General features: G+C 37.6%; 1 protein-coding gene across 6 annotated transcripts in view; it reads left to right on the plus strand.

Annotated features, from left to right (window-relative positions):
• The window catches only part of rnf157 (ring finger protein 157), a 30,377-nt gene extending 19,321 nt beyond the window's left edge, over nucleotides 1-11,056 (plus strand). For 2 of the 6 annotated variants that reach the window (XM_038272613.1, XM_038272612.1), the window contains exons 14-19: nucleotides 190-298; nucleotides 1,800-2,014; nucleotides 2,116-2,178; nucleotides 2,267-2,315; nucleotides 5,951-6,061; nucleotides 9,176-11,056. In XM_038272613.1, the coding sequence (XP_038128541.1) occupies nucleotides 190-298; nucleotides 1,800-2,014; nucleotides 2,116-2,178; nucleotides 2,267-2,315; nucleotides 5,951-6,061; nucleotides 9,176-9,324 (696 nt within the window). In that variant the 3' untranslated portion in view covers nucleotides 9,325-11,056. Of the gene's footprint in view, nucleotides 1-189; nucleotides 299-1,799; nucleotides 2,015-2,115; nucleotides 2,179-2,266; nucleotides 2,316-5,950; nucleotides 6,062-8,192; nucleotides 8,228-9,175 lie in introns of all 6 variants that reach the window. The other 4 variants (XM_038272617.1, XM_038272614.1, XM_038272618.1 and 1 more) reach the window with 4 other exon arrangements.
• The last annotated feature ends 4,229 nt before the right edge of the window (nucleotides 11,057-15,285 follow it).

The following is a 15,285-nucleotide window of genomic DNA, read 5'->3' on the forward strand; positions in this document are numbered from 1 at the left end:
AAGTTTTTTTTTTTAATCCAATAATTTTCTGAGATGCTGAATATTAACTTTTTATGATCAAAATGTAAATAAAAAAAGCTTTTTTGGGATCACTCTGAAAGGTTTTAGATTTTCGGGACAGTGAGGTTTTTGTCAACCTAAAAATGTCTTTGAGATGTTTCTCCATACGCTCACCGGCCTGTCTTCCAGTGCGGAGTGACTCCAGACAGCGAGAACCTGACGCTTTCCTCCTCTGGAGCCATCGATCAGTCGCCCTGCACCGGCACCCCTCTCTCCTCCACCATCACCTCCCCTGAAGGTACAGAAAACAGGGCAGAAACTGAGTTTGCATCATCAAATAGGACTCCTGATGGCATCTTGATTAATAACAGTATCAACAAGACAACTGTTGTACATCAGAAGATTTAATATTTCAAATGTTGGTTCTGCTTTGCTCCATTTACAAAACAATCTCTCAGTATATATATATATATTCATTATATTGCTGTCTATTTAGACAGCAATATAATGAAATAAAATGAAAAACAGAAAATGTTAACATTTTTTATTTTTATTCATTTATTCGCACTTCTTTTGTAAATGTACCATATTCAGTTATGGTATAAGTTGAGAAAACCCTTACTGTTAATGTGAAGGAATTAAACTTGCAGACTGGTGCTGCCAATCAAATGACCAGACTTATAAAGCAGCAGTTTTAACTTCCTGGAGCATTGCAGTGTGTTAAGGCAATATTAGGTTGGAGAGACAAAGACATTAGAGGAGCAAATCTTTGCTGCCTGTCTTTCAGAGAAGAACATTTGCTAATCTTATATTCATTATTCTTTACCAAAACTATTCTTCTCTTATGGAAAAAAAAAAAAAAAAAAGAATAACAATTTGTTTAGAAATCCTTCTGGTCAATCTGGTCTTCTAGAACAGAGTCCATTATGTGTTGTTCCATAATGCACAGACTATGTTTAGACAAAACTACCCACAAAAACCCTTCAGACCAAATGTCAAGCTTGGATATGGAGGTAGGATGCAAATAATGTATGAACTCCTCTTTTTGTTTAAATATTCTAGGTTTTAATGTGTGGCTATTTGTCCAAAATATGAACTTGGGTCCAAAATTGGGGAAAAATCCCAAATACAGCAGAAGAGCTGAAACAGAGTTGTGAAAGAAGGAAATAATTGATCTTCTAAGGAGATCCTGGTCTTAAGTTGAATGCTGTGGTCTGACCTGAAGACTTAACTAAGAAAAAATGGCAAACCTTAATGATGGGAAGAAGCATGCAGTGAGAAGTATGGATATTATAACCTCTTATTCTTTGCTGTATAAACAGTTTCCATGACCTTTTGACATTTGCCTTGTTAAAAACACAAACTTGAATGTATTAAAAGGTATTTAGTGTCATCCATTAACCGACAGAAGGAAATGATAACTTTTGTGTTATTTTTATTTTTTTATATTAGCCCCTTTTGTTCTGATACCATAAATGATTAGGGTCGTATAAATCCAGTGGTTCTCTGAAGGTCGTAATGTTTTGCTCGAGAACATTAAGAATCAAATGTACTGGAGACCAACAGATACTGTGAACTGGTGTGGAGAAATTTAAAGTCTCATATTATAAAAACAATAACAAATTCAATTTCAAGGCTTGTTTAATTTCTTTAAGACATTAGTTGCATTTGCTTTTGAAAGGATAAAGAGCTCCTTATTTTTCTGTCCCAGTTAAATGAAATATCCAGTGGATATTCAGTAGAAATCATAAAGTCCAAAAATTAAGCTGGACATCATCATGTCTCCTTCTGTCTGTCAGACCCGGTGAGCAGCAGCCTGGCCCAGTCAGTGATGTCAATGGCCTCGTCCCACTCGCAGCACTCTCACATCAGCGCTGACACCATGTCCTCCATGTCAGGGTCCTACCTGGCCGGCGCTGAACCTGAGCCCGCTGGAGTCGGGGAGGGAGACGTGGATGGAGAGGAGGACCGAGACGCTCCGATGGAGAGCAGAGCTGCACCACACCAGGACGGGGTGAGATTTTTATCCTGGCGGATAAAAATGGCTTCATGATGATCCTGTTGAGCTAAGACAGTCCCTGCTTGAATTCTCTCCTTTTCCCCCCCCTCATTTAGGAGTTTTCCAGGGAATCAAAGGGAAACAATTACTCTTTGGCTGTAGAGGAGCAGGATTCAGAGGTTACTGTGACCGACACACATAAGTAGATTTATTGGAGCAAATTTTTATTTTCATGTTTCAGAGCTTTCATCTTTTATTTTATTTCAGGGAAATGATGTCACAGAAGAGGACTGCTCCTCTCCGTCAAACGGGAAAGGTAACTATGAGACTAATCCCTCACTTCTCACTCAAAACAGCTCACCTCCCTCTGTATGTGTTACACCGCAGTCATAAAGGCCACATTAAATATGTCATCGTCTGAATTGCTGATTTTGCTTTGTTTTCTTGATATCAAGGCAAAGAAAAAGTAAAACCTGCAATGGCAGTCTTTGTCCTCTAGATGGGGCTGTTTATTTTCTAATGCAAGCTGTTTGTCTGACTCCACTTGCTTCACATGGGCTTGGCTGAATCCTTATTGGGTGGCATCTTATTTAAAAAATATAATCACTAGAAACTCTTTGATCTGGTTTTCCCGTCTGAAATAATCAATCCATTAAATCCTTAAATATATTTAAATCAGTGTTTCTAAAAGTTTATCTAGTTAAAAGTCAACAATGACTACATGCTTCAGCCATTATGTGTAGTTTAGGTTGGACTTTTCCATTTTCTGCACCTGCATCATCAACAGCTTAAAGAGCAACCAATAAATATTTAAAAGATAAGGCTTTAAGCAAATAAACAAATAGCTTATTTTGTTATAAATTATCTCTTAATATTATATTTTATAAACTGATACATATTTCGTAATTTTTTATATATTGATTTAACATATTTGTGCAGCACATGCGTTGTTTTCTGTTTCAGTCAAAGGCTGTGTCTGAACGTCCCCCATTATCACTATATAGGGCACTGTATAGTGGTTTACAGCATTTTAGATGAGTTTCTGAATGTCTAGTAGATGAAAAGTGGACTCAAAATTTCCCATAATGCACCTTGAAAAATAGTGATCATCCATGGTCACTAGAGGAGATCTCTCCTTGCAAGGCATCATGGGATTTGTGGTCCCGCTGTCGCTACCCGACAGTGGCAACAAATAACAAAGATGGCGTAGGCTCTGTGCGGTGGAGGTGGAGTCAGGTGACCAACGGGGAGCGAAAAGTAGTGATCATCTGTCCAAACGGTCAGTTAACTGAGTTCACTAATAAGTCCACTATATAGTCCCCGCTCTGTATAGTGATAAGAATTTAGTGGTTCAGATGGTTTCCTGTCCCTGTTAACCGACAAATAGTTTAACCACAGTAATTTAGATAATAATCATTATGAATTGTTAGAAAAAGTATGAAATAAATAAATTAATTGATTCTTTAATGGTTCAATAACTTTTACATTTACAATTTATTTAGTAAAATACTGACTTGTAAGAAAAAAATATTCATAGCTAATTTAATTAGTAACTTGTTTATTAATCAATTCATATTTTTTTTTAGAAATGTGTGACCAAGGATGAGAATATTGTGTAGTTTATTGCAATGTAACACTTCTGTCTCTCTGCCCAATTTGATATAAATGTGATATGAACTTTAGATAAACTTTATCAAAAGTTTAATTTGTTTGTATAAGGCAAGCCCTTTTTTATATCTCACTTCTGAATTATAATTGTCTACACTTCTCCTAATCATAGGTTGTGTTTGTTTTTGAATGAGGAAAAGTAAAGTGATGAAGAGCTACATAAAGGCTGATTGTGAACCAGTGGTTCTTGATGCTTAATGCCAAAGCAACAGGCTAGCTGATAAATTTACAAGAAATATTGTCGCATTAAAATGTGATGCCTTTTTTTATGTTGAATTTATAACACAGAATTTTTATCATTTGAAATCACATATTTATTTTACTTTAAATTCAACAGCAAAAAAAAAAATGCTTGTAAAAACATACTGTATTAAAAAAATGTCAGCTGCAGAGGCAGTCCAGTGACTTTTGACCAATCAAATACACTCATTGGGTCACATGACACACCAATAAAGTAGGAAGAGATGGGTCCCTTAACAGATCAACCAAACACTTCACCCACCGTACGTTCACCAAAGGATCGGCGTAACGTGTTTGTGTGCCATGGAAATTCAGTGCCTTCTGATGTGCTGAAACCCGTTTCCACAAGTTTTGGAAAACCCGCCTTGGTCATTAACAGCAGGTGCTATCCAAACCGGAGGGTTTTGTAACGCCCCTGTATTTTAAAGCAAATGTTTGCACATATATTTTAGGAGATTCATTTTATTAAGTGGGAATTTCTGCAATTGAATTCTTATAGGTACAATTTTTGCTAGAGAATTGAGAGTAAAATAAAATTAATTCACAAACAGTTCTGCTAGAAGTTTACATACCCTTTATTATAATTTTTTCAGTTTTGTGTTATTGGAATAACTACTGTGAATATATAATTTTCTTTACAACTGTAAATGCCCAAGATAAAAGTTCAGCGTTATAAACATAATATAAAATCAATGCTCTGATTCTGCTATATTTCTTCCATCATTAAACTGTTAAAAACCTGTTTAAGTAAGCAGGTTTCTCTGTGGATGGTGTCATTGTGGGTGTTTGATGGAGTGCAACTTAGCAACTGACCAGTATTAACAGAAAACACTCAATAGGATGTATGTTTAGAAGCACATCTGTAAGGGCTCTGCCAGATGTGTTCTGAATGTTTCCCACTGATTTTTGTGACAAACTGAACACCAGGTCTATGTGTTTACTAACTTATTGTTCTGCTTTTTATTATGATTTTACAGCACATATGACCCCAAAAAACAAAGGCTATATCTTTTAGTTGTTGCTAACAACAGATTTAGATGTTTTACTGGATAAAAAACATCTTTAGGTCCTTTTTTATGTTTTAGATCCACTGTCATCTCGTGTGCACCTGCTCTAATCTGTTCATACTGTGTTTTTCTGCTAAAATTCCATTTGAATCTTATTTGAAGCCTTAATGAAGTGGAATTAAATCACAGGAATGTCTCATCACGTTGTCAAAATAATCCTTTGAAATAGCTTACTGAGTCTATAGTTGGAAAACCATCCACTCTCACCATGATCTGGTCAAGTTTATATTGTGTTCACTGATTTTAGTGATTGATGAAGCTGTTGAACTCTGGTCAACAGAATGTTTCTCACACATCCAGCGACGTCAAACCTCATCAAGGTAAAAAGTCCTGATAAAAGAAAGGAAAGATTTTTGTCTCCATGAAAAAAAAATTGCAAAAATATGAGACAAAGGTATAAACAAATCTGATAAAAAGCAACTCTTGCTAATTCAGCCGGACTAATGTTCGCATTACAGTGTTAAAGCAATTAACCCCCTGAAAGGAAAGGTTAACTAAGTAAGTTGTCCTTAAAACCTTTAAGGTTAATTTGAGTGTTTAGGCAGGAAAAATGTAGCTTTTTATTCTTCACAATGGACCTGCAGATACATATATGGCATCATATTCACACCTTTTCTTGTTCTAATTAAATCTTACAGCCCTTTGATTTGTTGTTACTGAAAATGCCTCTTTGTTTTACCACTATCGAATAAGTTTTGGATCTAAGCAAAAGGCCAAGTGTAACCTTTTGATCTAAGTCCAGTTCAAAAATAAGTTTGCAGAAATGCTCCAGAGATCTAACTTATTCCCAGGTTGGCTTTACAGCAGATATTCTTCTGACTGTTGATGTATTTAATCATTTTTCACTCCAGCATGGCCTCCCCCCTTCTCTCCTTCTCCACCTCCTCCCTGCTTGTCTCACCCCTCCTCCCTCCCACCTCCTCCCCTCTCACGCTGTGCCTGGCTGCTCTTGTTTGACCTTTGCCCTCGCTTGCAGGTGGGCGGAGCAGGTGTCCAGAGTTGGCCAATAACAATCAGGGCGTCGCCCACTGTGACACGCCCTCTTTGGGGTTGGATAATGAGCAGGCTCCAGACAGCCGATTCGCCGGTGAGTGGCAACCTGTCGAACATGGACCAATCAGAGCTTGAGGATAGAGGAAAGGAAAAGTGAGGTTTGCATGACTCAGCAACTGCAGTTAAAATAATAAAATAAAAAAAAGGAGTTGGCAGAAATAATTAATAGGGGTTTGTTGCCTTTATAAAAAAGCATGAAGATTCGGTGCCTTCCTTTTCTTCATTTTAATTTTTCCAGATTAATTAGCCACGCACTATTTTCTTCCTCTTCCTTTGAGTCCAAACCTTGTAGGTATGTGAGCCAGTTCACCTGCAGGATGTCGGAGAGGTGACTTCTGCATGCAGTCATTTAAAGAAAAAAAAACAACAACTCTATTTGTGTGTGTGAGACTGAAACTGGTATTTCTCAAAGACTGGAGTTCATGTTCGGTGTCTGCCAGCTCCAAGCCGCTTTGCAAAACATCTGCACACCCAGTTCTCATCCATCATTCTAACCCCTTCATTCTTTCCCTGAATCCTAATATTTGGTTCAGTTTGAGAAGAGATGAGGGTCCTTGATGGAAGGCTGGCTTAATGAACAAGTGCATCTTGGTATTTATAATATAACTAAAATTCAACTTTATCTCAAAGAGTACAGTAAGTATTTGGTTGGGGCTCCTTTTTCACGAATCTGTTCATTGCAGCATGAAGGCAGATGTTGTTAACCGTCTCATTGTCCCATGAACACTAAATAAGGTATTGGTGCTTCTTGTAATGTGATGCGGAGGTTCTAGTGCACATTTCTTCTCAGCAATGGAACATAATCTAAAGGTTTGAAGACTTCTGATTCTGCTCTTGATGAGGCATATTGAAATAACACCAGCAATTGACTCAACTCAAACTTTATTTATAAAGCACGTTTAAAACAACCATGGTTGACCAAAGCGCTGTACAGAAATCACAGTAACAATAGACATGGTAACCCAAATCATCTGTCACCGTACAAACATCTCTCTGGACCCCAAGCAGCTTTAACCTTGATGTTCAAATGAAATTCAACATCTGCTCTCATCGGAGGTTTTGTCAATCCAGACACTTTGGCACACAAGTGACCAAATACAAGTAATGTAACATAATAGAAAAAAAGAAACAGCAGCTGCATGAAAAAGCAATCGAAAATGATTATATTCTGTACAGTAATTATAAAAGAGATGCTGTGCGGTTACCCAACTAAAAGTACAAAATAGTCAGGTGACTGAAAATGTGTATTTTTTACAATGTCAAATTAAAAAGGAAAAAAAAACTGCAAAAGCATTGAGCCTGATGGGAGCATTGATGCCGATCAATTCTGAAAGCAGGATGGAGTCACCTTTCACTGAAGGATTTAATTCGCAGCTTCATGTAGGCTTGCATTGTTCAAAAGTGATGGTATTTTTGCTGCAGTCCGTCTCCCCCACCTGCAGTCGCTCAAAGACCCATTTCCGGACTAAGCTTCTGCTCAGACAAATTGCACCACTATTACAGTTGTAGCTTAATTCGTAGATACAGATGCGTGAGGTGAGTCTCTGCTCAGACTCTACCTTGTAAAAATCGCCACCGTATTCTTAAATTTCTCTTACAGTCCCCTGAAAGCTGTGCTATTTGCTGTTGTTTGTGCATCACTTTTCCCTTTCACCAAATTTCAGCTAAACTTCTTTCATCATAGATGGAGACAACAGCATGTGAAGAGCCTGCTTGTCTAACGATGATGTGTTATAGCTTCTCTATAATTGTTCAGGCCATTATAAGATTTAACATAATTTGTAGTTTTTCTGTTTTAGCCTAAAAAGGGTTGTGAATATGTTTGATTTAAAATAGAAACTTATTTGTGCTACATAAGTTCAAACTTCCCCAAAACCCTCATCTCTTTCTCTCTTGATTTTTTTTTTTAAACCCTTCCGCTCTCCACTCCCTGATGCCCCTCATGCCCTTGACGATGTTTTAAACTGAGCGTTGTGACATGTTTCCTACTCTTGTGTCGTAAAACTTGTGTTATTTCTCTGTTTCTCTCCTTTTTCAATCCTGCCACCATTACTCACATCTTCTGTTCTTTCCTCAACATTGTTTCCTTTCCTGCCCTTTCCCACATATCTCTGTCTCTTCTTTGCCATCCTTATTTCCTGTTTGGCTCTCTTTCGGATGGACAGATGAGGAGTCGTGCCCAGTGCACATTGAGGACTAGGTATGAAGTTATGGTTAGATGAAGAATCAAACATCAGGATGACGAGCTTTAGCTGGCGTCAGATTTTCCGTTTATACAGTAAAAAACAGTGTATACACACTTTAGTTTCATATTTCAATGCATCGGTGAAAGGCTGATTGTGGCATGATGCTTTGGTATTGTTTTAAGCTGATGGGAACAAAAAGTGGAATGAACAAGAAGTGGAATGAAATAATCTTACATTTTTCTTAATTTTTTTAAACTTAGAATGGGAAAAGTTCACTTTCCAACAGGGAAAGAATGCTCCTTATAGCCAGGGGCACAAAGCATCGGTTAAGATTAAACATATTTACACTTCAAAATGGCTTCATTAGATTGTAGACTGAGACTCTAAACAGACTTGAAAGTTACTGTTTGCAGATTTCTTTTATCTAATTTAACCGTACCTAAAGAGCAAGGTGGTTCTACAAAGTACTGACCCATCAAGGCTGAATACAGAGCGAGCAGAGGTTGGTAGAGTACTTTAAAGATGTACTAAAGTAAAAGTAGCACTAAGTAAACATAATTTCTACTCGAATAAAAGTAAAAAGTAACCATCGTATGAATTATTCAAGAATAAAAGAAAAGTATTTGGTCAAAAGGCTGCTCAAGTACTGGGTAACTGTTTTACTATTTTAAAATGAACTTAGACAGACCATAATAATATATTAATAATATTAGGTTATGTACACTATTTTTTGTTATTAAAGACTAAAAGAAAGTAATAATAAAAGGAAGAAAGTATTCAAGCAGAAGAAACTAGAAACTGTCGAAGAACTTTCTAGCTTCTTCTAGAAACTAGAAATGAAGACCTGAACTGAAGTCCAGCCTTTTCTGTCTGAAAGGTTATTTTGTTTATGAAGGTTTAAAAAATACAAATTATTAATTTATATCGGATGATTATTATTTTTTTTCTTCTGTCTTTTTCAGATTTTATGTATCTTGGGGGCTACAGGCCTGCTCTAGATCCCCTCCCCCACCACTTCTCCACCAGCAACATTAACCTGGAGGAGCAGGGGGCGGAGGACAGGGACGGCCAGAGTCCGAAACACCCCCGCCGCGGGCCGCTCATCGTGTAACGGTCCAACCAATCTAACATCCCCCGACCCCCACACTTTAAATCAGCTTTTCCACCTCCCGGCCCATAGAGCTGTGTGTTGTGGGTACCGTCTTTGCCGAGCAGGGAAGCTTTTCCCCATCTGTCTAAAGATTGCCGTGACGATCTGTTGCCGCCGCTGCTGCTGCTGTTGGACCCTGGGTCAAATGGAGAGAGAAAGAAAGAGGAACCACCGTTACCATACTTGGTGCACTTTCATCTCATTTTATTTGTTTTATCGTCTGTGACTATTTCTGGGAATGATTCTCCCATCCTGCTGTGTTATTATTTATTACCTGTAGGTTTTATGACGGCTCCGTATTGTGTTAGTATCTTTAGAAATATTTTAATCCTCCTCTTCACCCTTTTTTTTCTTCCTTCCTACTGATTTACCAGCCAAACAGTCAGGGGCTACTGTGAACGGCAATCTGATTTATTACTACTAACTTCTTCCTCTGTGTAAAAAAACTGTTATAAACGAGTGGTCGGACACTTTGACGCTAAACATCAGCTCTCACCGGACTACCTTACTGAAGTAAAACAACACTGACCCCTTTCTTCGGATCAGGGAGCTACACTCTCGACCTTTGCATGCAGCTTTTTCACCTTTTCTCTCCGTTTCCGTCATGCTTTGAAACTCCTGAATGTAAATTTAAAGGCAGTCGGACTTTTTCGACAGATGAGCCAAGAAGCGGCGGCCAAAATGACCTGGAAAGGAAAGAAATGTGGAATGTAGGACAACAAGAGTGGAGTTGGGGGGAAAAAAAGGGAATATAAGCGACACCATATAATCTTCACTGAAGCTGGAATCAAACCCTAATTTCGGCGCACACAACCTTCCATCCCATTCTCTCCTTCTGCAGCTCTGTTATGGCATGTCAGTATTAACCCAGTGCAGCAGCACGTACGTCCAAGCAATAAATCAACCCTGCACCTTCATCTTTTCACCTCCTGCACTAATTCTAAGACCGAAATGTGTTTGCACTGTCCTAATACACTTCAAACCTTCCAGTATGTTCTATGTATTTAACCTTTGTTGTTGCCATTTTGAACAGAAAACCTCCTATGATGTAGCAAGGACCCCCCCCCCCCCTTCCCCCATGATCCGTCCTGATCCAGCAGCCTCCTCTCGTTTTTGAACCTCTTCAGTTGTTTTTAGTTTTGTAAAAAAACTTCGATGTACATCTCACCTGTTGTCGACGCTAATCATTTGTTTTGTTTCAGAACACTGTGCTGTTTCTTAGAATGTGGATGAAATATGTGAAAATTTCGTAAAAAAGGTTTACATAATCATGCAAACTTCATGGATAAAAAGAGGATCAATTTCTGCAATTAATGCACTACTAGCTGACTCCTAGATGACACACTTTCTGGTGCATGAGGTGATGATAGAAGTAAAGCATGTTAGTCTAGGTCAGCCTGCACCCTCCTGTAGACTTGATAATGGACCACTGCACAACTCTGAAGCGGTACCATGTCTCTCTGTAATGTTATATTTCAATTGTAGGCGCCCTATTTCTATTGGCCTGCTCAGGTCAAGACTTCTGCACTACTATAACCGAGCTGCAAACAGTCATGTGGTCACAGTCTGAAAGTGCAGACCGCTGCTTTCTGGCACCAATCTCAGTATGAAATTAAAGTGAAAATCACAAAACCCAACTTTTCTAGAGTGAACATGAAAAAGACACTCAAACAATAAAGATTTTACAACTAAAGAACTGGAGTCATTTATTTTCCTGTAAGTTTTGTTTGACTAAAATGTCAGTTATTGATACTCTCCCTGCACATAGAAGTGTATGTCAATAACTTGAACATTAAAGTTCATCAGTAAATTGTTTCTAAAAAGGGAAAGCATGCATTTTAAACGCTCATTACACACATATTGGTATATATTGTTTATTTTAGTTGATTTTTAGGGTTTATTTGAGACTACGCTAGATTTTATAACGGTTATTAAAATATGATGTTACAGCCCACAAAATGTCTGCTAACTTATTGAGAATATGATTGGTGTCATTGTTATGCAGACGGTCAATGTTGGCTCTTCATTGACACTGTATACAAACGTATTAATGGAAAACTGAGTGAAAGGGGGAAAATATGTGCATTAGCTACAATGATAAGCACAGCATTGAGAAAGATTTGGTGAAGATTTGAAGGCTTGAACTGAACAAAGAGTTGTTTTGAAAGAAACCGCCCACAGACATATCCAGGACACAATCCAATCCAGTCCACTTTATTTATATAGCATGATTTCAATGCCCAAAAAAGATAAAATAACTAAAATAAATATAAAATATGCATGTGTATACATATAATCAACATGTGTATACATAATATCAACTGCTGCCCTTCTAATGTTGAGCTGTTCTAGAACCAGTGGTGTCATCAAAACCTTCATGTAAAACAAATCACCATTCCACTAAAAAAAAAAAAAAAAAAAAAAAAAAAAGAACGTAAAACTAATGGTCTACACTAAATTCACAACTGTAATCTAGGCTGTGTCAGTCTTTTTATTAAATAGAGGATTTAGTTATCCGGAGACAAATTGTATGGATGAGACTCAAAAATGTGAAATTTGGCACTTGCTATCCTATTTACATCTTTTTAATTCTATAATTTTCTTTGCTCTGAAAAACGTTAATCAATGTATCAAACCAGGTGCAATAATTCACATTTTCATGTTTTAGCTGTTACTAAAAAGGAAGGAGCTATGGAAACAATTTGCTCATTAAGGCTTTTTTCACTTGCAGGTACCGTAAAGAGCTCCAACCCTTTTATATAGAAGAAAATTTTGAAAGTTTTTTAAACAATTAAGCAGAGAAAATATTCCTTAACTGTATTTAGGGGGGGGGGACTGATGCCAGTATGTCTAGTTTAAGAAATAAATAAATAAATTAGAAGCATTAAGGTACAGCTTCATTTCTCTGTCTCCACTTAAGCCAATCTGTAAAACCACAGGTCTCACTCACTTCCCACAAGCATCCACCCACACATTAACAAGAGATACTTGGTGCAGATATGACATAAGTCAATGAAGAAGATCTCTGATACAGAAGTGTCATGATCATGACAGTGATTCTCAATCTCTTTTCCTGGGTAGCACCTCAACAGCCACCATAACATTGGAAAATTCTCGAAGTCTACTTTGCTGCAGAAATAGTTTGCAATGGAGACACAGTGGTTTTTAATGTATATTTTGAAAACTATTTATAGTTATTTTACTTCTATAGGTGTACACATTTTATAAACAGTATAAATATGATATATTTTGTTCATAGCAGTACTTTGCAACTAAAATAAATGTTGTTTAAAGAAAAATTAGGCCATTTACAAATGCACAGATAATCTGCACTGCACTGCAATCACAAAAAACAACTGGATGGAGACATTAACTGTATACCATTGTAGCAGTTTAGTATAGACATTTTAGTAGGTGTAGAAGTGTTGGACACAGGAATAAATTTCAATCATAAGAAGGTAATGGGTCGTGTGTACTTGACTCTGTGAACATAGTCTTGAAGGAGTGAGAAGTAGAGAACTTATCTTGCTCAGAAAATCCATTCTGCCCACTGACTCAGAGCTGGTCTGGCCCAGATGTACATGCCATGAAGGTAGATCTAAATACCTAGAATTGGTAAAGATATTTAACCCACAGAGGAAGTGGTTGCTGTAATAAGTGCTGTCTGAATAGTGCCTGCAGTAAGGAAGGAGCTCGGACCCAGGAAGCAGGATGCTTCCTAGCACAGATGTGGCAAGAATTGCCACTACCCGATCCGTATCGGAAGCACGATCCCAACTATCTTCTCACTTGTGCATGTTCAGATATTCATTCAGGTCGCCTTAAATTATATAATCGTGGTAATAAAAGTACTTATTTTTATCTTTAAATCAATAAATAAAGCTACACTGGATCTCTAAAAATTTGTAATAATTGTATGACTTTTCTGAGACCCTTTGAATCTTTTTACTTTTCTTCGTGAAACTGCTTTTGTGACGTCATCATCCAACATACTACATGTTTATCTGCTGGTTGCTGGTGTTTATCTGCATTTTAGTTGTTTATTTCTTTAGGTTACATACTGTATACCATAAGGTTAGCATGAAAGGAAAACATAAAACTCAAAAAGACTAGATTTATGTTTAAATCCAAAGCCAAAAAAGTTAGCTCCCGGAAGTAGCGTTTTAATGCATTTATTTTCTCAGGAAAATAAATTATTTACCTTTAATGCATTAAAATTTTATTCAATCCAGTTTATTTATATAGCGCCAATTCACAACACGTCATCTCAAGGCACATTACAGTTCACCAGATCATACAGTAAAATTGATTAAAAGTTTTCTATCTAAGGAAAACCCGTTGATTGCATCGACTCATTGACTCCTATACAATCCCTCACACTAAGCATGCTTTTAGCAACAGTGAAGAGGAAAAACTCCCTTTTAACAGGAAGAAACCTCCAGCAGAACCAGGCTCAGTGTGAGCAGCCATCTGCTGAGGCCGACTGGGGTTCAAGGAGATGGAAGCAGAGATTCAAAAAGCAGCTGTAAAAGGCGGCCCCGTCCAGGAAACACACAGCCAGGAAGACTACCTCTGAGCTAACTCCCATGTCAGACGATGAAGAGAGCACATCCCATCAGTTCCAATCAGAGAAACAGGACTACACTAAGTTTAGTACACTTACTACTTTTAGGGAGGAAAAAACCAGGATCATTCGTCTGTGTGCAGCATTAATGGTGTAATGACATAACAATAGGCCCGTAAGCAACATTATATGGGTGGGCCCCATATGAAGTACAACATGCATGTGTTGGGGTATAAATAAGGTCCGATCGATCATCCTAGTTTCAGGTGGGTTTAAGAGGAATTTTTTGCACCATTACATCTGCAAAGAGACATCCTAGTGCACAATTGTGTAGGGGGTCTACCAGGTGTCATTGAAGGGGCCCCTACGAGGTCGGGGACCCCTTAGCAACTGCAGTCTCTGCTTACCAATATTTATGCCATTGTGTGGCATGTAATGATCTCCCTAAACGGGTGTCCAGATTCAGCACATCAGTCTAGCGCCCCTTTTGCTGATAGTCCCCTTAACTAGAAGCAGGATGTAGGAGCTATTTTCAGATTGAGCCCAAGAAAGGCTGTCAAAGCTCCCACAGCTGCATAATGGGCTCCATCATTATAAGGATATAAAAAAACTGCAATGTCTCCATCTGGAGGCCTATCAGTGTTTTTCTGCACGCAGCAGGCTGCTCAGCTTTAACCTGAAGCCAGAAGCTTCAGAACAAATTATGCTTTCTGTAAAAATTTCCAACAACACAAAAAATTTGCTAGTTTTTCTTTTAATGGCTTAAATAATTTACCACAAAAGTTGGTGAATATAGAAACAAAATTCACTAAATTGGCAACATTGGCTGCATAATAGCTGTCTGGTAAGAGACGTACTAATCAGTCTTAGCACAGAAAGAATAAATAAATTAAGTTAAAATTAACTTATCTTTTAATTAAACTTTTGGTATTTATTAAAAAAATGCTTTAGTCTTCCTGCGTATGACCATGGGGCACTCGGTGTAACTATTCTGTGATTGCTCTAAAAAATCAGATCGAGGATGACAACCACAATGACAAGGAGAATAAGCCACAAAAAGCTAATTACTAAAGAAGCTGATTCATCACAAACTATTGCTCCCAAGGATGTAAAGGGAAAATGATGCAGAAGGAAACATTTGGTAGAGACTGATGACACAAGTGTTGCTTTGACAGAGGCACAGGTTGTAAGCCTCCATGCTACGTTGCACTGAATTAAAAAAGGAGGATTTCTGCTTGTCATAAACCATAAACTGTTATCATCAACATCCGTAGAAATTAATAATTTGTGTAAAGAATCTATTTACTAATGTGACATTTAATACAAATTACTGACACAAATGGATCTTTGATAATATT

Source organism: Cyprinodon tularosa, unplaced genomic scaffold (assembly GCF_016077235.1).
Source record: "Cyprinodon tularosa strain WSP-4 unplaced genomic scaffold, ASM1607723v1 ctg84, whole genome shotgun sequence".
Lineage (NCBI taxonomy): Eukaryota > Metazoa > Chordata > Actinopteri > Cyprinodontiformes > Cyprinodontidae > Cyprinodon > Cyprinodon tularosa.